This window comes from Eleutherodactylus coqui, chromosome 4 (assembly GCF_035609145.1).
Source record: "Eleutherodactylus coqui strain aEleCoq1 chromosome 4, aEleCoq1.hap1, whole genome shotgun sequence".
In the NCBI taxonomy this organism is placed as follows: domain Eukaryota; kingdom Metazoa; phylum Chordata; class Amphibia; order Anura; family Eleutherodactylidae; genus Eleutherodactylus; species Eleutherodactylus coqui.
In genome coordinates, this window is record NC_089840.1 from 148,523,449 (window position 1) to 148,550,435 (window position 26,987).

Genomic DNA, 26,987 nt, shown 5'->3' on the forward strand with positions numbered 1-26,987 from the left:
ATATATTTTCAAATATAAATAGTATTACTGTGTATTATATAAATATATAATATGAAGCCTAATTTAGTTGTATTTATTTGCTTCAACTAAATAGAAGTAAGGGTGAATGCAGATGGGCGGAAATTCTGCGGCAAGATTTCCTGCAGAATTTCCGCCCGTACACGCTGCCATAGGATTGCATTGGTTTATGCAATCCTATGCAGACAGACGTGATTTGACCACGTGAAAACTCACGCGGTAAACAAATCGCGGCATGTCCTATTTCTGTGTGAGCCTCGCAGAGGTCCGCATAGAAACGTCACTGGTGTTGCACCGGCTCTGCTTTGCGCATGTGCGGCTGTGCAGCAGCCGCACATTGCAGAGCAGAGACAAGATGCTGGGAGGAGGTGAGTCGCGGGTTAGTGCAGGGGCATGGGTCACATCCCGCTGCGAGAATTCTTGCAGCGGGCTCCGACACGGCTGTCTGCATTCACCCTAAAACACTTGGGTCAGCTTATAGATAAAAAAAAAAGCCCCACTGTAGTCAATAAATTACCACATTCCAGAGATCTCTAAACTTTGTACTACTGAATGCAACCCTGTCATCAGTGGGTTAACATGGTATTTATTTTCCCATCTATATATGAAAGAACAGATGTGAAGTGTGACAACATAATAACAATTGCACTTTCTTTATTTAAAGTGCTGGGAAGAGCGTTGTCAAATATCATGGAAACAATATCATTCAGAACGATGTTGGCAGATGGAGTGGAATAAAAACAGTTTGTGATTTTCCTGTAATTAATTTTTGCTCATCAAAGAGTTCAGGAAACAAGATAAACAATATGTCATTTTTGTGTAGCCAGTTTATTGTTAGAAATGAGAAACAGGAATATGAAATAAGAATATGCCACAAAGTGCACTGCAATTTAATTGGTTGATAGATATTGTCAGTGATCTTGACGTTGTCATGTTTTCCGCACTGTGTTACTGCCAGGCAGCCTATGCCACTGGAGCAAAGCCAACTCGGCTGTTTCCAAAGTCGAAGACTGAATAATATTGCCTGAGGAAAACATCTCCCAGGATCCAGAGAGGATCTCCATTCTGAGCTGGAAGGCTGATGTCTAGGAAGTTGGCGTAACAGTATCCATTCTCCTAGAAGATTAACAGAATTGTAATGCCATCATCTGTATAATAAAGATGCCTAAACATAAATGTGGTGGGTTCTGGCTAGAGATGAGCGAGCATACTCGCTAAGGCAAACTACTCGAGCGAGTAGTGCCTTATTCGAGTACCTGCCCGCTCGTCTCTAAAGATTCGGCTGCCGGCGCGGGTGAGCGGTGAGTTGCGTGAGTGAGCAGGGGGAAGTGGGGGGGAGAGAGTTAGAGAGAGATCTCCCCTCCGTTCCTCCCCGCTCTCCCCCGCTGCTACCCGCCCCCCACCGGCAGCCGAATCTTTAGAGACGAGCGGGCAGATACTCGACTAAGGCACTACTCACTCGAGTAGTTTGCCTTAGCGAGTATGCTCGCTCATCTCTAGTTCTGGCGCATATAATCAAATCAATATAAGTGATGAATCTTTATGAAAAAAACTGAAAATTAATATCTACAAAAAACAAGTTGACTACCATGGATAGCAGTGGTCCCCACCTCCACCACAGGAGCCCTCAGTGTTGGACATATGCACTAGCTATGATGCACTATCCACACTGACAGTATTGCAGACTAATCCTAATCCCTGCACATTTGTAGTTTGGATTGCATTCTAACAATGTGTCAAATCTTACATTAAAATACCTGCAAGTATTTGCAACATTATATTTTTTTAGGTTTTCATTCTTAATATGTCTTTTCCAACATTTTTTAAGTGAATGGGGCTTGTGACCATCACTCAAAACATAATGTGGCTCACAATGTACAAAAGGTTGGGGAGGTTCAATAGGAAGAAAAAAATCTTTTAACATTTTAGAAAATGTTCTCCAACTAGAATGTTGCAGTCAATACAACCTATTTACAACTCAGTATTGTATTTCTAGAAGTGGATGTTTTAAGTTTCTACCTGAATGATGTATGCAGATGCTTGCAAGGGGAAGGAGACTCCGTTGATGGTAAAGCTCAGAGTTGGCATATTTTGAAGATTGTTGCAGTTAACATAATACTGAAAATGAGAAAACATATAAACTGAATGTAGATCAGACAGAACAGCAGCAGAATTATAATTATGATAATTATAATTATCAACTAATAACTAAATATTGCAGCTCAATGTAAACCTGCAATGCAATGTATAGAAAATGAATACCATATTTATGTAGCTATCGATAGAAAAGAATTATGTAGATATCAATAGAACAGGAACACATTTCATGGACTCTCCCACCACCCCCTGACGCCCCTTCCCCCCCGAGCCTGCTCGGAAAAGAATGCAGTTACTCAAGAAAAGCGATGCTCGCTCGAGTAACTGCCTTATCCGAGCGTGCTTGCTCATCTCTATTAAATAGCACTTTTAAAAAATACAGCTCATCTCACAAAAAACAAGCCTTCACACAGCTATGTCTACAGAAGAAAAAAAAGTTATAGGTAGGGTTGGAAAAAAGCAAAAAGGAAAGTTCTAAAGATGGGTAAAATAATAATTTGTGTTTATGTCATCAAACTCTGAAAACCATAACTTTTTTATTTTTTAGTCAATGTCTACATATGTGGGCTTTTTAAAAAGAACAATTTTGGGGTATGTATAAATTGTTACTATTTATTTATTTTTGGGGGGGGCAGAAATTCTTTTTTTTTGCATTTCTTAATGCTGTTAAAGAAAGGAAGTTTGATTTGCTCAGAAATCTTCCTCCATCCCATAGCAGTGAATGGAACTGTAATCATGCATGCACACCACCGTTACATTATGCTGGAGGATCCGGAGTGCACAGATCTCAGGATCTCTGGTAGACAGGGGATAAATGTCATTAAGATTTCAGAGATAGCAAAATATGTGTTTTGTGTTTGTCTTTCTTAAGGTCCATTTACACATACAGATATCTTTCAAAAGATTGGAAGATCATTGATCGTTTTGCATAAAAGTACTAATAGGCACTAATTGCTATTAGCATCTATCAGCTTTATTTGCATGCAAATGAGCTTCTGTGAGCTGCTAAGGAACTCAGCAGGAGGTCTAAACTATGTAATTAGCTGTATTGTACAGCCGCGGGCTCCCCTTGGAGAATTCAGCACCCTGGACAGCATGCAGTCCTGCTTATCAGCTGTTCTGCTGAAGGATGGTTTTCAAGCAGAACTGAAAACTGTCGTTTGGCAGAAAACTGAAAGATGGGCACATTTAGACGCAAAGATTATCGCTCAAAAGATGGCTTTCAAGCGAATTTTGAGCAATAATCGTTTGTGTCTAAATGGGGCTTTACACTTAATTTTTTTATATAAAACCACCTTTTTTTGGAAAAAATGGTTCATATTTTGTTTATACATAATCCCACTTTTTTTTAATATACTGTCTTAAGCTTTGTTTAATGATTTTCTTAGCTCGACTAGGGAACTTCAGAATGCGAGCCTTAATCACCTCACCAAAAGCATTATTGCATGGCCTGGAGCAATACAACTGTCTGTGAAGGAAACCATATTGTTTGCCCATTTGGTTGATGGGATATAGACATATTTTCATTTAAAAAGATATTTGTAACATTTTAAAAACGTTTTTAAAAAGTCCTTTTCTTACGTTTCCAGACTGTGACTGGATGCCAAGGTATGGCAGCAGTTGTTGCATATATGTTTGGGGGATATTAAGTTGAGTGGTTCCAGTATCTACGATGGCTTGACAACCACCACTACACCAGCCAGTAGCTTGTCCATTGATGGAAAATCTGTAAAAAGAAACCTTTTCAGTAAAAAGAAAAACACCACGCATTGCATATAAGTCTAACAACAGTTCTATGGTTGTTATGGTGTGAAAGATATCTATGTATGGTAGATAGAGATGAGCAAGTATACTCGCTAACGGCAATTGCTCGATCGAGCATTGCCCTTAGCGAGTACCTGCCCGCTCGGGAGCAAAGATTCGGCTGCCGGCGGCGGGGAGCTGCGGGGGAGAGCAGGGAGGAACGGAGGGGAGATCTCTCTGACTGCCGCAACTCACCTGTCACCCGTGCCGGCAGCCGAACCTTTTCTCCCGAGCGGGGAGATACTCGCTAAGGACAATGCTCGATCGAGCAATTGTCCTTAGCGGGTATGCTCGCTCATCTCTAATGGTAGACATAAGTAGTAAATACACAGAATATGTAGCAGATACGTACTAGTATGAGTTGGAAGTCAACGAATAAATAGGGACTAGAGATGAGTGAGCATGCTCGGTTAGGGAAATTACTCGAGCAAGCATCGGCATTTTCGAGTAACGGCCTGCTCGTCCAAAAAGATTCAGGGGTGGCGGGGGATTGTGGGGGGAGCAGGGAGAAGTGGGGAGAGATCTCCCCCCCCCATTCCACCCCGCTCTCCCCCGCCGCCCCCCGAATCTTTTCAGACAAGTAGGCAGTTACTTGAAAATGCCGATGCTCGCTCGAGTAATTTCCCTAACCGAGCATGCTTGTTCATCTCTAATAGGGACTAATTGCATATAAATATACTAATAATCCCACAAACTGGGTGTGACTAAAAATTGGGTGATGAGCATTTTTAATACTTAGTTGCACTTGAAATCACACGATAGATTTTCTGATATGGTTTAAGACCTGTTGGGTGATTTCATAATTCTAATTTTTATCACAAAAGTGTGTGTTTCAGTAGCCTGTACTAATGAAGGTAAAAAGAAACATTTGGTACCGTGTTCGCCAGTATAGAAAAATGTGATTGTTCCCAGCAAGAGAAACCACGTAATCTTGTAGATATGATGCCTTTTAATGGCTAACAAAAATACATGATATTATAGTGAGCTTTCCAACCTACTCAGTGTTTTTCTTCAGGCTTAATGAAATAGATCCAAGATACAAGAGACCTGTTAGCCACTAAAAGGTCTCATATTTACAAGATTACGTGGTTCTCTTGCTGAGAACAATCATATTGTACTAATGAAGGGTAACAGCTGTATGTGTGAATCAATAGCTCTGCATTAAAAATTGAAACTTGCGAAATTCCATGTGATTTGGTCCAGGAGCAAGGAGATGTCTCACCATTATCAGTCTTGTTATATCCGTCTGCCTATTTCTGTAAAGTTCTTGTAGCATTTTCTTATTGTATGCATTATTAAATGCAGTAAATGAGAGGATTAACCTTGTTAATACATTAAAGTCCTGCTATAAATATACTTGAAATCTTTTGCCTCAATCAGATGGATATATTGTACTGCACCCATATTTAACTATCCATATTATGGATGGTAGCACACAGATCCACACGGATCTACTGAACTTTGCATCTCATGGCCCCTCATATGGAGGCTCAAACCTATCAAATTCAATTTTATATTAGGATTTATTTTATAATGAAGGTATTAGTTGGGGCTTTGAAATTATCCTCAAATTTTCATTATAGGAGTTAGTTGGAAAACTACATCAAATCAGTCTTATATTGTTATGTTAGCCAAGACTATAATACAAAATGATAAATGGGATTTATACAACGTACATACATGGCAGCCTTAGCAACGTGCAACCTGTGCAGTCACAAAGGGCACTGCCCACCAGCTTGTAGGAGATACACCAAGTGGATGTAGGCTGGAGACAATCTTCCCCCTTAGGTCCGCCTGGACAGGTCTTCTTCCTCCATGTTACAGCAGCTTGTGGAGCTACATGAATTATCCTCTTTCTGCCTCTATCTCTTTCCCTCTGATGTTCCCATGTGCCATGGTCCGCCTATCGACACCCCCACAGCACAATCACTTAGTTCTGCTACTGTATTTATGTTAGGAAATTGGTTCTGGTATTGTATCTATGTACTGAGGTTGGTTTGTGCAGTCCAGAAACACTGAAGACCGGCACAAGAACAAAGTCCAGCCATATAGGTGATCATGGGATGCAAAGTCCCAAATTTTAAACTTGTGCAAGAGGATCACAGCATCACATAAGAAGTCCATAAAAATATTGCTGTTTTATTCAAGCCATTCCAGATACATAAAGTGCGACGTTTTGGCAAGATTACCCTTCTGAAGCCCGATGCTTTGTATCTGGGATGACTTGAATAAAACAGCAATATTTTATAGACCTCTTCTGTGATACTGAGAACCTCTTTGCACATGTTTGAGGCTGATGTGTGCTGTATTTATGTTCTGAACTTGGTTCTGGTGTTGTATTTATGTTATGAGCTTGGTTCTGGTGTTGTATTTATGTTATGAGCTTGGTTCTGGTACAGCATTAATGCACTAAGCTGTTCTAGTACAGTTATGCTGCTATCCTGCTGCTTGCCTAGCAGTGCAATATATATCACATTTTTCTTATGTTAGAGTGGAGCATGGGAGTGGACAAAAAAGGTACCATCTAACCTAAAGCCAGCACTGCCTAGATATCTAAAGAGCCCTTCTCATGTGTATCCAAAAAACCTATAGTTCTATAGTGCAGTCTATTCTGCCTGTTCCAATGGGGAACCTTTACTAGACAGCACTGAAACTAGTGCACCCAGAAATAATTATTTAAACACTTTTATGTTTTGCGCTGTGCTCTCTCCAGCTTTTGACCGACTTGACTTACATAGGTCTTGCAGGCAGAACAGATAAATACAAAAGCAAAAGAAACTTACTCTTGGAGAGCAACCTGCCAGTACAGTTGATCTGAAAGTGGAGCCCAGTTTATTTGTCCAGTGTAAAGGTTAGTATCCACTCCTCCAAATATCACCTCACCTGACTGACTGGAAACAAAAGTGACAAAAATTAGAACTGATGAATAGAGTTTGGAGAAACTATAAATTTAACACCTTGGAGAAATATATAATTCTGGTAAAGGGAATTCTTGCTCAAGTTTTTAGCACCAAATGTTGAAAAGGAACATTAACTTCTAATCTGTTGTACTTATGGCTTTGAATCCTATTACATAAATTTTGCATAAAAATCTAAAATAATAGGAAAGCGTATAAAACAGCATTTTTTATTCTTTTGTGTCAGTACATTCTAATGCATCTAAACATTCCATGAAAACATTACTCATATCTTACCTGCCAAGGTACACACTGAAAATGGGCTGATTCAGGAGGTTGTCCTGCAATATTCCTTGCATCACAGTAGTTGCACCACCAACTGAGAGACCGGGATAGGCTAATCCCAAGATACCATCAAAGGGGGAGTAATAGAAGTTGCCAGAGGGCTCTGTAATGGTCAGACCAAATTCTTGATTTGGTATAGTGAGACCTTGAATCTAAAAAATGTAAGCAAAAGAGACAGTAAAATTTTCAATAAAGAGCAGGAGGGTACATAGAAATCATGAGGTCCCATAACAAAAATTAGAATTGACCCCTGCCCCTTAAAAAAATAATTTTAGAGGCAGCATATCTATAACATGGAGGGTTTAGGTACAGCAACTCAGCAATAGGATACCTCTAAATAATGCATTCACCATATAATAGTCACATACCAGTTCTACACAGTAATAGTGATTACAGTACAGTTACCTTTAGTGATCACAGCTGGCATCTTCTCTGATTGGTGACATCCGTTTTTGTTTTAGTTTTTTTTTTCTGAGCTTAGAGGACCATGAAGATTCCCTCCAGCAATGACCCATTTCTGCCCACTCTTACCATCTTGCCACTACTCCTAATGAGCCTCTCAGTGACCCCCCTATAGTACTGGTATCATCTCTGTGGCCCTCCCATAGTACTGATGTCCCCATTGTGGCCCCAGAAAACACTGTAGTCTTTTCTTTGTGGCCCCACAAGATAACAGAGTCCCCTCTGTGTCTCGCCCTTCTTCAGAATATCCAGCAGCACAAGTTTTTACTTACATTCCAGCTGCTTGGGACGCTGCTCTGTCAGTCAGTGTATGCTGCTCCTCATCCTCACTCAGCAGTGCTACACTGAGAGCAAGAAGAAGGGGAAGCAGCACCTGCACTGACAGAGAGAGCAGCTAGAATGTAAGTGAATCTTGTGCTGCTGGACATTCAATGTAAGGGAGAGGTGAGTTAGCAGTGGGACAGTGTCCCACGGGCCACATTGCAGTCGCGTGGTCTGCCTACACTGGCAGCATGCCACTGTGTATTGCTCATAGAGGCTCTATATGCCACACCATTACACAAATGGCCTAATATTCTAGGCTACAGGTCCTTGAGAAGTATTAACTAACATTATCATTCATGAACAGACATCTCCATAATTCTGTCAGATCTAAACTGTTATTGCCTTCTCTGAAGATCATGTAAATTGTTTATTTCTGCAAATTTTGTAACTTTCATTGTATATTATTGCATAGCACTTGGACTGCGGGGTAAATCCAAGCCTCGTGAAACCAACTTTGGTCAATGCGATGTTAGACAGAAAGGATTAATCAGTTATACATAATGACTTACATAGACAGTATCATATCCAAACAATCCAGTGACACTGCTGGCAACATTTCCACCTCCATATCCCATATTGAATCGCTGTCCATTGGAAGTGTAAGTGGAGGACTGACTTGGGTTAAATACATGATGGTTTGCTAAAAATATATATAGATTTATAGTTACATGTTATTTGTGTGATATAATAACCTTTACCAATATTTTTAGGATATCTTAGCAATTAGTGTAACAGTAAATTATCTATTACCTAACATCCATAATTAACACAACTTTTTCATCTACTTTTCTGGACAAGCTGTATATGAATTATGTTGTAAATTTTGCAATAAAACCTTTACTAGACGAACCATGAAGATGTACAAAATTCAGAAAAATGTTATATTTGTGTTTTTCAACTCTAGTCTCCAAGTTCCCCCAACAGGTCGTGATTTGAAGATTTTCTATACAGAGAACTATTTTGCAATTCCCAATGAACTGTCAATAATTGCATCATGAAAATCCTAAAAGTGTGACCTGTTGGGGTACTCAAATATTAGACTTAAGAGACATTGCTTTATACACATTATTATGACCACCTCCTACTTTCAGTATTGACAGCACATAGCCCATGAAGGAAGTGACATGTGGTGGGCTTGGTGGCTATATACGTTGTGCCATAGGCTGTCTGCTCTCATATCAATCATTGTTGTCATGGATAAAAGAGGTGATTTATCAGAGTTTAAAAGGGATGATTATTGGCTTTTGGGTCAAGGATGGCAGTATTTCTCAAACGGCGCAGTTTGTGAACTGTTCGTGTGCTGCTGTGGTGAAAGTGTATTGTGAGAGAACAAATGGCACTGTTGGTAATACCCATTGTGGAAACTGCAGAGCACCACATGCCATTGATGTGAGTGGTGAATGTTAGCTATGAAGGTGTGCAGGAGCAGCTCACCATGAAAATGAACTATGGGCTACCAAACATGTCTAAAACAACAGTTCATCGAACCCTACTGCATATGGAGCTCTGAAGAAGACTGTCACTACACCAATGCTAATAAGGGTGCTTTGTAAGAAAAGCCTTCAATATGCACAGCAGTATTGGAATTGGACCACCACTAATTGGAAAAGAGTTTCCTTCTCTAATGAAGGTGTGATTGTTCTCAGTGAGAGAAACCAAGTAATCTTGTAGATATGATACCTGTTAAAGGCTAACGAAAATACATGATGTTACAGCGAACTTTCGGGTCTTCTATCAATCCTTCATCAGGCTAAAATTAAACTTGGTTTCTCTCACTGAGAACAATCACACTTTGCTCTACTGGCTAACATGGTACCAACCCCCCTTTTTTCCCCCTTCTCCAATGAGTCACATTTCCTGCTTCCTCGTTTTTCTTGGACATTCGTGTGTCAGACTAGAAACATCAGAGAACAAACACCCTGCAACCATTGGTGAAAGAACACAAGCTGGTGGTGGCAACATTATTGCCATGGCATTCTCTGGGCCGCTCATCCATGTGGAAGGTACTCTGAACTGATTTGGTCATGAATCTACCCCTGTAGATGATGTACACCCATACATGCTGTTTGTATTCCCTAACAATGTGACACGTCACACGGCTAGAAATATCCGACAGTGTCTGGAAGAACACTACCAAGACTTCCAAGTACTTCCCTGACCTTCTAATTCTTCAGACGTGAACCCAATTGAGCATCTCTGGGACCACCTTTATCGTCATCTTTGCTCTATGGATCCTCCTCCACGCACCCTCCAGTAACTGTGGGATATACTGCAGTCAGGATGGCTCAAGATACATGAGACAACCTACCCGCACCTAAGAGAGTCACTCACAACCCATCTAGCTGCTGTCTGTGCTGCATATGGTGGTTATTCTGGATATTAGCTGGTGGTCATAATAAGATGACTCGAATCTGTATAATCTAGTACTTTATGTATTAGGATACTGGGATGATTCTGTGTTACAAAATTATGCTAACCAGTAGCATATAATAATATCCAAATCTGTATGAATAAATAATTGTGTGAAAAAAAACACAAATCTATATTTGTAATATGAATTAAGGAACTGAAATCACTGTACAGGGCACTTTCATACTCACTGCAGGCGGTGCTTGTACAGTAGGTAGATGGCACCCAGAGGTTGGAGGAACCTGTGTCGAACAAGACCAGGAAGTTCTGGGGAGGTGTTCCGATACTGATTGGCCCATAGTAATATGTCTAAGGAGCAAACATAAAATGATAAAAACATAGGCAGCATAAACATATCTATGTGGAGCACAGACAAATACTACATCTGCAAAAGAACCTCCGATTGGAGACTCGAAAACAGATGTGAAACAACCATATTTATTTTGTTTCATGTAATATTTATTATACAGTATATCATATTTCTGTTCTACACCAACAGATGTCATAGAAGTCAAGCTAAATATTTATTTTCAATTATACATTTTGGGGGACTGATAAATGGTTGAATATGTCCTTTCCAGTTTTTCTTTTTCTTCTTTCTTTAACACAATTAAATTGGCATAGTCCATATTACTAATGTTGTTTTAGAGTCAGACCTACCCTAGAAACTAGAAGCAGCCATACATTTTTCTTCCTGGGAAGACAGACTCTGGCTTTGACTCCTGATTCCCAGTCATTGTTATAAGGTTTGTCTTAAAAGGTCTGACATTCACAGAAAATGGCTGTTACTTACTGACTGAGGAGTGCATATAGATGCATCCTCTCACCATGCAGGTAGCTGACTACCAAATGAAGGAGCAAATAAAGGTCTGACATGGACTTGCAGGAATGCTCTCTTCCAACAGAATGCGCTGTAGAGGTATTGTTCTATCTTCCCATTTGTATATTTCCTAAAGAAGCCTTATAAGTCTTATAAGTCACACACCCAGGTGCTCTCCCTAATACGAAACCATTGCCTTCCCAACCCCTGTCTGCTTTAGTAACTCGTTTATTAGTTTACTATTTATATAGTTACAACAAGATGCTTGCCACAGTTTCCCCCAACTTTTGCCTCAGGGTGCATTCACACGAACGTATATCGGCTCGGTTTTCACGCCGAGCCGATATACGTTGTCCTCATGTGCAGGGGGGGGAGGCTGGAAGAGCCCAGGAGCAGGAACTGAGCTCCCGCCCCCTCTCTGCCTCCTCTCCGCCCCTCTGCACTATTTGCAATGAGAGGAGGCGGAACGGGGGCGGGGCTAAGTTACGGGAATTAGCCCCGCCCCCGTTCCGCCTCTCCCCATTGCAAATAGTGCAGAGGGGTGGAGAGGAGGCAGAGAGGGGGCGGGAGCTCAGTTTCTGCTCCTGGGCTCTTCCAGCCTCCCCCCCCTGCACATGAGGACAACGTATATCGGATCGGCGTGAAAACCGAGCCGATATACGTTCGTGGGAACGCACCCTTACTTTTACTTATATGACAAATTAGTAAACATCCAAATGTCATTACAAGTTGTAGTAAACACTGTACAGTATAAGGAAGTCTAACCTACATCAAAGTACATGGACTCAGAAGCTACAGCAAATCCTCTATATTTATCAGAAAGATCAATCTTGTGAGTCTTCAGGTATCCATCTAGAACTCCAGCTTCCTTCATGTTCTGCCGGATGGACTTTCCCTTGTTCAAAGGAACTCTGTGATAGAACATAAATAGTGTATATATCATTGGTGGTGTAGCTGTATGATCATTAGTATATTTTAGGGGTATTTATAAGTTCGGGGTAAATGTCCAGGTAAGGCTCAGTTCACATCTGCGTTAGGACTGTTAGCCATAATTCTATTTTCTGTTACATTTTTCAAGCAGAGAAAGAGAATTAAAGTGGAAATGAATGTTTACATTTTTACCCACTGATTTCAATGGGTATAAAAAAAATAGAAAGCGAATGTAAACTTTCAATCAACTTCTGTCCCGTGAGGTTTCCGTATTTTAACGCTACAGATATTGCAGTCTGCAGTGCTATTTATTCAGTTTAAAAAAATGGAAACATAACGGAATTGCAGGAAACTGAAAGCTTTCCCTTTACTTTTGTTTTTTTTTTTTTAAATCTCTCATTGAAATCAATAAAAGAAAATGGAAATGTTTATTCTGGATTTAGTTCTGTTTCTCTGCCTCAAAACCAGAACAGAAAGATTATGACTGAAGCCCTAAGACAGATGTGAACTGAGCCTAAAGTTCATTTTATGACATAGATAACAATATAAAGTGCAAAATATTTATTGTATTATACAGAATTTGGCATTTTATGACTTTTGGTCAGTATACTCTACAATCTGCATACTTTGCAGAAGTTTGATGGACAAGGATTGTGTTCACCAATATATCCTTGGTAGAACTAGTCAATCTGATGCAAGCAGTTATAGTACATTACTACAGTGCTAAACTGAAGAAAACTGGGCCTACGAGAAAAGAGGATTCGGGTGACCCATTTTACAGCTATGCACAGCTTGTGCATGGGCTGAAACTGATGGTCAAGTAACACAGAGAAAGTGATGAACCCCAGTGGCAAGTCTTCCACACGTGGGACTGCTCTATTTTAGGTGGTCTTATTCATATTTCAAAGCATTGGCCAACTGGATGATTCTGTAGTCCTGTCATGGTCATCTTGATCCTGTCCTCCTTTACACGGAAACAGAATTCCATCATGTTCATGTCAATATTTTAGTCTTTTAGCTCTTTTTTTAAAAATTAGGGAGCAGAACTAGAGTGATGGTATAGGAATCCCGGCACAGGTCTCTGAAGTGGATAATAGGTTGTTTGAAGCTATAAGTATAAAATAGTGCAAAAAAAATACCATATATAAAACCTGATGTGTATAAAATCCTTATTATGGAGATATCAGTAAATATGTATAAATACTGCCCAGCACAAAATGTATCATGCTGAGTTTAAATTGTAATAGGCATTGTCATCACCAGCTAGCTACAATTTAGGGTCAACCAAATTACTCGCATTATAAGGGCACTTTGACACAGCAGTATTTTCATATTAGTATTTGTAGGTTAAAATCTGGGTTGGCCCACAGCTCGGAGGTGGTACAAATTTTAATTTTATACTTTTCTTTGTTCCACTCCTGAACTTGGCTTTAAAATAAACAATGCAAAATACTGACCAGAATATACTTGCATAAAAGTGGCCTAGTTCTGGATTCACGCAACCACAACATGAATCGGTGCTGAACTTGTATATTTAGGACCAAACAAGGAACCAGATTCCACCATCAATGCAGGAAATGTAGGATTTCTCATGACAAAATATTATCCCATCTTTGACACCAAATATACAGCTCATACACTGCTCCATGTGATGTTTGTGTGAATGCACCCTAAGATGTATCTATATCCAATCCAACTATGTTGTGCTCTATTTTGCATTTTGTCCAGTACTGAACAATATACTGCACAGTGATCCCTGATTTAAAGGGGGTTTCTAGTCTATTTTTATTAATGACCTATCATCAATAGTTTATGGCCCTGGGTCCATTGCCTGAGATCCCAGCCGATCAGCTGTTCAGATGTCTGCTGTCAGCTCCAAAACATAGCTCCAATCCCTGTGTAGTAGCCAACACTGGTAATTGCAGGTGCTGCTCTCACTAATTGTAATGGGAGCTGCGCTGACAATTACTAGTGCCGGCCACTACATAGGGGTCGGAGCTATCTGCTCCATACACTATGTTCTGGTGCTGACAGTGGGTACCTGAAAAGTTGATCAGCTGGGGTCCCGAGCGGCAGACCGTGGCTGATCAGCAATTGATAACCTATACTGAGAATAGATATCAATAGGAATAGCCTAGAAAACCTCTTCAAAGCCTTTGTCTACCCTCGTAATCAATTTTTATTTCTTATTTTGATAATATACCTAAAAACTTTTCAATAGATCTTTCTTGATTCAAAATTTCATACCATTTTGTTTCTACAGCTGCTGCGAAAAGTAGCTTGATCTTTTTATTGCTGTCCACTACTGTCTCCTATATACATTTGAACATCTTCTAATCATTAGATTATGCAGATCTTTAATAATTATTTTTTATGCATGCCTGCCCCTCAAACATATGTGTATATTTATATAACTAAACTGTTAGTTCAACTTATACATTAATGTAATTTCAAATATCACTTACCTCACGAGCCCCTCTGAGAGGTGCAAGCAAATAAGCGCAAAGATTAGAACCTTCATGATTGCGGTTTTCCTCCAACCTTCTACCAGAAAGTAACTGGCTGATTTGTGCCACTTGCTGAGATCTTTTATACCCTGCACCTCTCTTAATAATCAGGTAACACCATCCCAGAGTCACTCAATATCTTTTATCATGTTTGCTTTCCTATCAAGCATTATTCACGTCAAGTTAAGATTTGGCAGAGATATTGGATTTCTTGGGATAAGAAAATGTAAGTTATACAAAACCAGAACATCCATCCTTTCTAGTTTGGTTAACCTTCAAGCTATTCTCTGAAGGTGGAAAAACATGCTAATTCCTGTTATAGGCTAATTTTGTTAAAGAGATTCTGCCATGATTGCAAGTTATCCCCTATTCTCATGTTAGAGGATAACTTGCTGATCATTGGGGCCTGATTGCTAGTGCCCCCACATATCTTAGGTACGTGTTCCCTGGCAGGTCCTGATACATGGGTAGCAGTGGTCCCACTGCATGTACTGCTACTCTATTAACTTTAGTGGGACCGCTGGAGACAGTCGAGGGCTTGAACTCAGGGATAACTTGCGCCAGCATACTTTGTTGCTGAATTGGTGAGGAATATGCAACAGTGCCCATGCATGACTGCCGCTACATTCAGGCTCCGCCTCTCTGTGTGGGGTGCAGTGAGAGAGGAACGAAGATGCATTAACCCCGTTCTCTAGTTCAGAAGGGGTCCCAGCAATCAGATATTTATCGCCTATCCACAAGATAGGTAATAAATGTTAATTGTTGGACTACTCCTTTAACTGGTGGTATCTGATTTAATATCTACAAGTTTACAATCTTTATATTTAAATTCGCTGTTTGATGATTGATTACATTTAATTGAACCCTGCAATTCTGCAGACCAGGCTGTCATGATGATGAGTTGAACTTAGTAATATGACAGAAAAGTGAAATAATTTTGTGTTAGTTATTAAAATGCCAAAAACGGTGCAAAATGTGGTGCCAGGTTCAAAAACTAAGTGATGATTTTTTTCTTTCCTAAAAAAAAGTTACCAAAGCTCATCACCATCCAGTACAGGCATACACTTATGATTGCCTTCTAGAGAAAGTAGATGACTTATCAGAAATCCACTGTTCTGTGCCACAAAGTCCCCATATGGTACAGAATGGTGACTTCCACCCCCCCCCCCCCCCACACACACACACACACAGACTCCCAAAAAATCCTTTTTCACCTCTTATGCATTTGCTGCCCTGTTCCCCACCAGTTTGTACAGTTGCCACATAGATGCCAGGTAAGGGAGACAGGCTTAAAACTCTGATAGAGATCTCTGTTTTGAGCAGTTCAAGTTGCATAGATCTACAAGTATTACACTCTTGTAAAAAAAAACAAGCCCCTAGAAGTTGTTGAATGGAATGAAACTTTCTCTGTGTGATTTTAACGCTGATATAAGTAAGTGATTACAATATCAGAGCAAAAGGACCATTTCTTGTGGAGAACTGACCCCTTGTAGGGAGGCTCTATTACCCTGTTGTACCACATCAAGCTTGGATACAAGATGTGATACAGACAGGCATGGAGGTTCTAGTAAGCTGTTGTACTGCCTCTAGCTTGGATACAAAATATGATACGTGCAGGCATAGAGGTTCTAGTACCCTGTTGCACCCCCTCTAGCTTGGATAAAAGATGTGATATGGGCAGACATGGAGGCTCTAGTACCAGGTGTACTGTGTTTAGCTTGGATATGTGATATGGGTGGGCCTGAATCCCCTAGTACCCTGTTGGGCTACCTCTAGTTTTGATAAATGAATCCCCTAGTACCCTGTTGTACCACGTCTAGCCCGAATACAAGATGTGATATGGCTGGGCATGGAAATTCTAATACTCTGATGGTCCGCCTCTAGCTTGGATACAAGATGTGATACAGATGGACAAGGATGCTCTAGTACCCCTTTGGACTGACTGTAGCTTGGATGAAAGACAGACAGACATGAAGGCTTTAGTACCTTGTTGTACCACCTCTAGCTTGGATACGAGATGTGCTATGGACACGGAGGCTTTACTACCCTGTTTTACCACCTCTAGCTTGGATAAAAGATGTGATACAGATAGACATGGAGGCTCTAGTACCCTGTTATACTGCCTCTAGATTTGATACAAGATGTGCTAGGGGCATGGAGGCTCTAGTACCCTGTTGTACCACCTCTAGCTTGGAGACAAGATATGATACGGGTGGGCATGAAGGCTCTAGTACTCTGTTGGGCTGCTTCTAGCTTGAATACAAGATGTGATAACAGCAGGCATGAAGGCTCTAGTACCCTGTTCTACTGCCTCTAGCTTTGATACAAAATGTAATAAAGAGGTACATGGAGGCTCTAGTACCCTGTTGTACCGCCTCCAGCTTGTTATATGGGCAGGCATGGAGGCTCTAGCACCCTGTTGTACCACTTTTAACTCAGACAGAAAATGTGATACAGGTGGGTATGGAGGCTCTAGTACCCTTTTATGGTGCATCTAGCTTGGATGCAGGATGTGATTGGTGTGCTCATGTAGGTTCTAGTACCCTGTTGAGTAGCCTCTAGCTTGGATACAAAATGGACGGGCTTGGAAGCTCTAGTATCCTGTTGTACCATCTTTAGCTTGGATACAGAATGTAATATGGAAAGGCATAGAGGCTCTAGTACTCTGTAGTACCGCCTCTAGCTTGGATACAAAATGCAATATGGGTGGACATGGAGGTTCTAGTACCCTTTTGCACCACTTCAGCTTGGATACAAGATGTGTTACAAGAGGGCATGGAGGCTCTAGTACCCTGCTGTACCACTTCTAGTGTGAATAGAAAATATGATACAGGCGGGATGGAGGCTTTAGTACCCTGTTGAACAACCTCTAGCTTGAATACAGATGGACAAGGATGCTGTAGTGCCCTTTTGGGCTGCCTCTAGCTTGGATGCAAGATATGATTGGGGTGGGCATAGAGGCTGTAGTACCCTGTTGGGCCACCTCTAGCTTGGATGCCATATGTGATACAGGTGGGCATAGCGGCTCTGGTAACCTGTTGTACCACCTCTAGCTTCGATACAAAATGTGATATGGGTGGGCATGGAAGCCATAGTACCCTGGTGAACTGCATTTAGCTTGGATATGTGATACGGATGGGCCTTAAGCCTCTAGTACCCTGTTGAGCCACCTCTAGTTTTGATACATGATGTGATACGGGGGGAATGGGGGCTCTAGTACCCTGTTGTACCGCGTCTACCTCGAATACAAGATGTGATATGGCTGGACATGGAAACTCTAATAACCTGTTGGGCCGCCTCTAGTTTGGATACAAGATGTGATACAGATGGACAAGGATGCTCTAGTACCCATTTGGGCTGCCTCTAGCTTGGATACAAGATGTGATACAGATGGACATGAAGGCTCTAGTACCTTGTTATACCACCTCTAGCTTGGATACAAGATGTGCTATGGGCACAAAGGCTCTATTACCCTGTTTTACCACCTCTAGCTTGGATAAAAGTGACACTGGTGTTCATGGGGGAAGAAGTGGTAAGGGGATAATACTGCTGCTAGTGAGGGGAGGGATGGGGAAGGTGAACAACACTGCTACCAGTGGGTGAGGGGTGGGGAGGTGGACAATGCCACTACCCTGTGGTGTTCGTTTGGTGCCTCTGTGGAAGTACTTTGTTCTGCATTGTGATATTTGTTTAGTGCTGCTGTAAGGTGGGTGGTGGTAGGACACTCTTGATGGGACCAGGTCAGGATGGTCTTTATAGACGAAACGTGGAGGTCCCATGTCAGCCAGCTTCCATCCCCGGCCCACTAATGCCAGGCAGTTAATGTGCAATTCTGACCTGTTGTGGTGGTGAGGGGAGGAAAAGAGGGACTTGGGCGAGGGACCCCTGCAGTTATTCCCAAATCGTAGGATGCTTCGATCGAAAGAAAGAATTGTTGCTGCAGTTACCTTGATAAGTTGAGCCTAACATTGTAACTTGGATTGTGTTGACTGTGAACTGCCCAACACAAACGAGTGGGAATGTAAGGGGTATGGAGGTAGAACTCCCTTTATTTTCCTCCATGTTATAAGAATTGTGAAAGATGTTTGCAACATTCTATTTCTTAAGCACATGTGCCTTCAAGAGAGTCTTGGCATGTTGAGCGCAAGCTGAAGAGTTCAGATGTTATGGGTGGCATCTAAGATTTTAAGATGGTGATAGCTGTGTGGTGAGGAGCACCTGAGGGAGAGATGGAGTTCTGAGAACTCTGCTACCTAAATCTTTCCTACAGACAGTAAGTGACCGTGTGCAAAGAGAGGAGACAAATTCTGAGACATTGGTATCGAGCCAGTTGTGTGTTTCACCAGGCCACACCCTCTTGGAGAAAGAGACTTACGTATACCAAGTAAATAGAAACCGTTGTTCAGCAACTATGTGGTCCTCACACTCAATAACTAGGGAGCTGCGGGACTTGAGGCTCTGTTGTACCCAAGGCTAGATGGCCTATTGCACTACACCTATCTCTCCAATGGATTCCAGCCTTGACTGGTTCCTGCTGGGCCCATGGAATGCTTTAAGGAGCTTGGCCTGAGCATCAGCATGCTTGATATGGCTGAGGAGTCCCTCCCACTGGAAGCCTCCAATTGTGAGGGTATATGTATATATTGCCATATGTTCTTTATGCTTTTATACCTGTATGCAAGTTCTATTCAATGCTAAAATGAGAAAAACTTATATGTCGCCTTACATCAGATATTCCAAAGGCCTTGCAAGGCGAAGACAAAATGTATCAAACCCAGCAAAGAAGAACCAGACACAAGGCCGCGTACTTGGCTGTTTTCCCAGAAGCGCCATATCTAGATAACGACTGTTCAACTACGTATATAACTTTCACTGTCTCAGGCCGGAAATCCGGACTTCCCATATATGGTTATGCTGTGAATTTGAGCCAATGAGCCCATCACCCATTCCTGGTGATGAGACCAAAGGGTATAAGATTCCATGTAATCTGTAATAAAGGGCGCAGTTGTTTTTTCCCGTGTGAGAAGCTATACCAGACTTCCGTGTGTGGTGTTTTCTTCTTTACCGTCGACAGCGGGACATTGGGGTGGGCCTGATTGGTGCTGTACTTAGAATTTTCTCTGACAATTGGCGCCTGAACAGGGACGGTAAAACCGGAGCCGTACAGCGCAGTCCACCCGGATCCACGCCACGGGGAAGCCGTCCTGCTGCAAACCGAGCCTGATCAACTCACAGAACTCCAGGTAAGACCAGCATATATTTATGTTGTGTTTTACACTGCGAGTCTTGCAGCGGGAGGGACTATCTGTGTTTTGTGACCGGACGGGTTGGGTTAAGAGTTCTACACGGTAACTCGTGTGGGCTTCGGGTTTGCCGTCACGGACCACTGACCGTGATATGCGCACCAATCGCTCACCCAGGAACTAGTATGTAGTCTATTTGTACTTTGAAGTCAGTAGCGTTTTAGCAATAGTGAAGGTCGTTTGTTGTATCTGCAGAATTTTTTTTTCTCTTACTTTTCATTTTGTCTCATAGAAGAAGGGACCCTCGATTTTAGTTTAGTTAGTTAATGGTTTAGCTGAGGAGGAGATGCACTCTATGAGACAGGTCTCATAGAAGAAGGGACCCTCGATTTTAGTTTAGTTAATTGTTAATGGTTTAGCTGAGGAGGAGATGCACTCTATGAGACTGGTTCAATAGAAGGAGATGCCTTCGGTTGTTTTGCCAGTATATAAGGGGCTGACAATTTGGTTTAAGAAGGATGCACTCTATGGAGCGTGTTATTATTATTGTTGTTATTGTTCTAATATGCGTAAGACCTTATTAAAGAAGACAGAGCCCATCAAGGGCTGCCGCCGTGCGGATCAATTGATGGAGGAGAGACAAGGGTTACAATTTGTAAAATGTAAGAAAACTTATGAAAATGTGTAACAAGGACCCGCACGGTAGATTACAAAAATGGTGACTGGGAGGAGGTCTTTAGGACCAAGAAGGGCACCTTGAAAGACCAAGGGTTGCTAGAAAGTGCTGAAGTAACAAGCAAAGTCGAGAAGAAGGTTACAAAGCATGTGATTTGTTGGCAAAGAGAGAGGGAAAGGTGTATAATACTAGATAGATAATAGATATAGATGTATATGTGTGTGTATATGTATATACTGTATGTGCAAATGGTTAACTGAGCTTGCTTTTAGAGGAGAAGGATTGTTTACTTAAAGCTGCAGTGTCTTTGTCTAGCTTTCAAGGTCAAGAGATAACAAAGCGAGAGAGAATGCAATAATAACCCTGAAAAATATCTGCTTGCTTAAATGGAATGGAGGCTTGAAATGAATTTAATTAATTATACTGTCTTAGTAGGCAGGAAATATAGCAATTTCTAAGGTATATTCTTACTGGGTTCTGAGGTCACAAATGGAGACGTCTTGGTCTCTTTCATACAGGTGTACGCTGTCAGAAGGTCCCAGCATATGTGTTATTTATGAGTTCAAATGCAGGGAATAGTTAAACTAAACCAACTCTGTTCAGTTGGTTTTGCAAAGGTGGGGGCTTTCAGACTTGACTCTCAGCTCAGGGTCAAATACAGAAAAAAAAAAAGACAAGGGGGCTGAAAGATACCCACGCATTCTAAAATACTTCAGCGTTTAATACAGCATATAATAGCTTCAGTACATAAGAAAGATAGAATGTCTCAGTCACTCAGCAAACTTTTTCACATAATTTGTAAAAGATAGCGCTCATTCACAATCTCATCTCAATAGAATCATGTACTTTATAACATTATAGCACTCACCTCAATGTTTTTCAACTGATGTATGTTTGTCAAACTTTTTTTGTCTGTGCATCTGTATGTACTGGTACACCTTCAATGGGGGGTGACGGGGCAAACTTGAGCGCATGGATGGATGAGAGTTAGTGACCCGTATTCAGGCTGTGGTGAATGTAACATGTGTGATGCAGATATTGACTGGGGATAAAAGTTCCCCCCCCCCCCCATGCATAAGACTTTAATTGTTTGAGATGTGGATGCTTAGACTGTAAAGCTGAAATGAAGCTGTGAAAAAAGACGCAAGTGACCAGTATCGAGGGGGTGGAGCTAGATGATGTAAAGGACGTAATGTTTCATCCCTCTTGTCCACAAGGGAGGGGGTGAGGATCTTGAGCAGCTAGTAAAAGTTTTTTTGTTTTTTTCTCTCTCTCAAATTTGATAAGACATTGCAGGCAGGATCAGATTAATAATGAATTTGCTTAAAGGGATATCACATTTCCAATATTAATAGGTGTTTGTAGATTATTCTGCCCTGATGTAACTCATGTCTCTGTTATTGGTGCTAACATCTCACAGGCCTTATCTTCATCCATCAAATCTTTTTACAATGTTATACTAACTTGAACCCGGCTACTATTCTTCCAATTGAGTACCCTGGTTCAAAGGGGGGGAGGAGAAGGCATAGGTGATCTAGGTATTGCAAATCAGCCATTTTTAAAAAATTTTTGCAACAAGATTCTGATCTATTTGAAATAGAATATCAGCCTGATTGTCTAGCAGTGATGCAACAAGAAAATTTAAGTTTTAAAAAAAAAGTTACTGAAGCCCTTGTTAACAATGCATATTTTGAGTTGTTTTTTATAGATGGTACCAGGGTGATTGACGACTCCACACTGGATATGCAGTGGTCACACAACAAGATGTCCTAAAAGCAGAATGCCTCCGCATGTCGCAGCACAGGAAGCGGAACTAAAAAGGCCCTCACTGAGGCGTGTAGAGTGGTAGAAGGTAAGACGGCAAACATTTACACTGACTCCCGGTATGCATTTGGCATAGCTCATGATTACGGCCCAACATGGAAGGCCAGACAGTTTTTTACCTCAGCAAGGACAGCCAATTAAGAATGGTGCAGCGGTGCAGTCTCATGGAGACCCTACTTCTACCTGACAAAGTGGAAAGCTCACACCAATTCCTACACCAGAGAAACAAGAGGCAACGCCATCACAGACCACACAGCAAAGGCAGCGGCCCTGAAGCCTTGGAAGAAAGAAGAAACAAACGATTTATCGATGATCTGATCATCATATGGAACGGTAAGGAAGAGGATTTGAGAAATTATATTGAAGATCTCACCCCGAACGAATTCCACTTTAAATTTACATATAACATCGATGTAAAAAAGGCTATTTATTTAGATCTAGAACTGGAAGGCGATAGTAACATCAATAAAATTATATCTAAGACACACTTTAAAACAGTAGATTCTAACAGTTACTTAAATTACTATAGTTGCCATCAAAAAAACTGGAAAAACAATATACCATTTGGTCAATATCAGAGGGTAAAAAGGAATTGTACGAGAATAATCGATTATGAAACACAGTCAAAAATCCTTAAAAAACGGTTTCTGGAAAAGGGTTATCCCAAGAAGTTAATAGAGGCAGCTTATGAACAAGCTTTGGGTCAAAAAGAGAAGTCCAATACAAGTCAATCCAATATGAGTCAAGTAAAGGAAAAAGAAATTGAGGTGAAAATAAAAATGGATAAGTTTCGCACATCTTTTGTGACCAAATATAGTACACAGGCGAGTAGAATCAGTAATATCCTCAAGAAAAACTGGGCCATTTTGAAAGAAGATCCTTTCTTGGAGAGTAACCTTCCTGATAGACCTCCTTGTATATTCAGGCGAAATAAAACTCTGAAAAATCTCATTGCACCATCGTGCCCAAAAAAGGAAAATAGAATATACAAAACAATGGATTCTATTAGAGATCAAGGGGAGAAAGGAGGGATATATAAATGTAGGGAAAAACGTTGTAAGTGTTGCCTCAATATAAATCATGGGGCTAAAATCATTGAATTGACGAATGGCGAAAAAATTAGGATAAAACAAAGAATGTCATGCAACGTTAAGGGAGTCATTTATATGCTAGAATGTCCGTGTAAGCTCAGATATGTCGGCAGAACAATCAACACACTGAGAGAGCGTTTGAATCAACATCGCAGTAATATTCACAAGGGCTACACAAAACATAGTATTTCCAGACATTTCTCCATAATTCATGCTAAAGACTCAACAGGATTGCGGGTTACACCCATTGAGTCTATCCAGAACATCTCCACTCATAAACTTAGAGAGAAGGAGATGTTCTGGATATACAGGATAGGAACATTGATCCCCAAAGGACTCAATGAGATTTTAGAAAAATTATAATAAAATAACAATAATAATAATAAAAAATAAATAAATAAATAAATGAATAAAAAAAGCACACATAAAAAATTATAAAAAAATATAAAAAAACATATAGAAAAAGGTAGAGGAAAAAGTAAAAATTATGATTAGACATAAGGTAAAAATATATATAGAGTGATATATAATACATACACATATAGAGGTTTGTGTGGATTTCATAAGTATAAAGAGAAAATTCATCCATGCATTATGATCCATAATTTATATGCATATTTGGGAAAATGTATGTGTTTAGTTGTATATAAGTATATATATTTCATTTTATTAGTGGTATATACGATTTTTAATAATATTTATATTTCATATTGTATACGAACATAATTTTATATGGGTAAATTTTATATAAGGATATTTTATATGCATATGTGCAAAGTTTTTATAAAGTAGGATGCATGTGTTTTTATGGCAGACATATGCACTGCAACAGCATAATATAAAGCACACCGTGTAGGCTAGAGACACGGTGGTGCACAATACATAATAGTAACCATGGCCATGCTTATTCACAGAGGCTGCGGTACGATCTGAGCTGTGCAACAGCATAATATAAAGCACACCGTGTAGGCTAGAGACACGGTGGTGCACAATATATAATAGTAACCATGGCCATGCTTATCCACAGAGGCTGCGGTACGATCTTAGCTGTGTACAATGGTAACCATGGTAACGTTCACTCACAGAAGCTGTGGCACGACCCGATCCTACTCCTCCCCGCATTAGGGGCGGCGCCCAAAGGCAGCGACGTCTAGGTCATGTGTGCCTGCGTCACTAGTGATGCAGGATGCAGGGCGGGACGCCGCCGGACGCCGGAGGGGAACGAGATTCACGAGCCCAGCTGATCAGCTAAGGTAATAACCATTATATGTGTATATATAGGAGTGTTTTATATGTTAGATTATGTACCTGAGGAAGTCTACAGGACGAAACGCGTAGTACGTATCAATAAACGAGGTGAAGTAAATGTACAGCTGTCTGGGACGTGTATATCCTTAGGAGCGCGGCATCCTATTTTTCAAATACAAAGACTACACTTTAGCGGCTCCCTGGCCAGGGGGACGGAGGATCCGCAGGAGCTCTCCCGCAGTCTAGCCCTGAGGGATTCTGAGGGATTTACCAGCAGCAACTATTTACAGGCTTTCCTGGATATCGGGTGGTGGCAGTGATCTGTGCATAGGTCTCTGCCATACACCGGGTAAGTGTGTTTTTTTCTTCTAACACACGTAGATACTAGCACCAACGGTGTTTATTGTTCAGGAGCGCTAACCCATTTGTACTTTGGAAGAAAGAAGAAAAGAAGAATTTGATAAAAACTTTGGACTTCGATACAAATTTGGACTTTGACAAAACTTTGGACTTTGATAAAAATGTGGACTTTGACAAAACTTTGGACTTTGATAAAAACTTTGGACTTTGATATACTAAGGACTTTACAGTTACAAGCCAGCAAGGAAGAAAAGGAAAAATGGACTAAAAAGGGACGGCGTATGGTGAACAGTCAACAGCACTTGCCCACCACGATCCCTGTGCCCCATGATGGCCCAACTGACGCACGGAAAGACGCACCTCTCAAAGCAGCAATGATGTCGGTGCTTGAACAAGGACGGGTGGCTCCTGGGTTTTCTGTAGCTGCTGCATCATTTGTCCAATTTTGCATGATCTTTTCCGTAAAGCAACAGGGCAGAAGTAAATTTGCCACATAACACTTGCCTAGACCACTCTACCCATTTCAGGGATTGCAAATTGGCTACATTCAGCTACCACTTGTTGGGAAGTATGAATATGTGCTTGTTGTTGTTGATGTTTTTCAGGTTGGAGACCTACTCTGTTACCAAAGTAAATAAGCAGGTAACCGCTCAGAAGCTCATGAATGAGGTAATCTGCAGATATGGGGCACCGGAAGTGATTGAGTCAAACAAAGGTACACACTTCACAGGTGAAATAATGCAACACATCATGTCTGCTTTGGGTATATCCCAGGCTTTTCACACACCCTACCATCCGCGGAGTAGTGGGAAAGTAGATACAAAAGGCAATGAAGGAAATGGGCAAATTTTGAATTGAGTGTCTTCCATTAGTTTTTCTTTTTCTCCGGAGGATACATGCCACAGTAGATGAGTTTGGGGAATGATTTTCTTGTTAATTTTGTCATAGGCCTCTCCAAGGCATTGTCAATAATGCATTCTGCAGTCTCTGCTTTTCTCCCAGGTCCTACAGATGAGTGTCACAATCTGAAACCAGGTGACAGGGTCTATGTGAAAAAGTTTGAGAGAGAAACCCTGTTTGAATGTCCTTACCAGATGTTGCTTACCACCCCAACTGCAGTCAAGCTCGAAGGAAAGCCCACTTGGATCCACACTTCGCACTGCAAAAACTCATGATCCTGTATATCCTTTACATGCTATAATGTGGTACAATTCCTCTAACACACACCTTTGACTACTGTACACTAGCCCCCTGTTACAGAACAAATTAATACAATTAAATGTGCAATATGAAGAGTACACTGAGGGTGAGAATCCAACACCACATCGTGCTAAGAGAGAAGTTGACGCTCCAGGTGGTAACTTTGATCCACATGTACACATAGATGCAATAGGAGTGCCAAGGGGGGTGCCAGATGAATTTAATTCTAGAGATCAGGTTAAAGCAGGTTTTGAGTCCTTATTTGCTATTGTCACTGTTAATAATAATGTAGATTGGATGAATTATATCTATTACAATCAGCAGAGGTTTGTAAACTACACCAGGGATGATTTTGCAAGGGTTAGCTGACCAGTTAGGGCCCACTGCATCCATGGCGTTCCAAAATAGAGTGGCCCTGGATATGATTTTAGCAGAAAGAGGTGGGGTATGTAACTTCCTGTACGTGTATTATCCCTTTGATCAAAAAGAGTATGAGTAAGGGACTGGATAATATGACACCAACATTTCCCTTGTTTGAAAAAGATGAAGAGCCAGTTCCGATAATGCCAACCACGTACGTTACCAGAAGAATGGAGAAATGTACTAGTACTGCGCCTGCCCCGATCTCCTAAGATGAATTGTCAGTGGAATTCCCATTTGCCTAGGGATAGTGCAGAAGACCTTAGGTTCGAGCGAGGGCACACCCTGTGGGGTGTTAACTTGTACAGATAGA

General features: G+C 41.0%; 1 protein-coding gene across 1 annotated transcript; it reads right to left on the reverse strand.

Moving 5' to 3' along the window:
• Positions 1-943: 943 nt before the first annotated feature.
• Positions 944-14,626, reverse strand: LOC136624769 (gastricsin-like). Its single transcript, XM_066598700.1, has 9 exons — positions 14,571-14,626; positions 11,945-12,086; positions 10,547-10,664; positions 8,456-8,586; positions 7,113-7,312; positions 6,702-6,809; positions 3,697-3,841; positions 2,038-2,136; positions 944-1,134 (listed from the first exon to the last, which is right to left on the reverse strand). Exons 1-9 carry the CDS (start codon positions 14,624-14,626, stop codon positions 982-984), a joined length of 1,152 nt encoding a protein of 383 aa, XP_066454797.1. The 3' UTR covers positions 944-981.
• Positions 14,627-26,987: the final 12,361 nt, after the last annotated feature.

Excerpts from the sequence above, each read along its gene's own strand:
- LOC136624769 (XM_066598700.1), bottom strand. The coding sequence starts at position 14,626 with ATGAAGGTTCTAATCTTTGCGCTTATTTGCTTGCACCTCTCAGAGGGG. Across the intron at positions 10,665-11,944 it reads CTGAGTCCATGTACTTTGAT|ACATATTACTATGGGCCAAT; the intron begins GTAGGTTAGACT and ends TTTGCTCCTTAG. Across the intron at positions 2,137-3,696 it reads TCCAGTCACAGTCTGGAAAC|TATTATGTTAACTGCAACAA; the intron begins GTAAGAAAAGGA and ends TCTCATTTTCAG.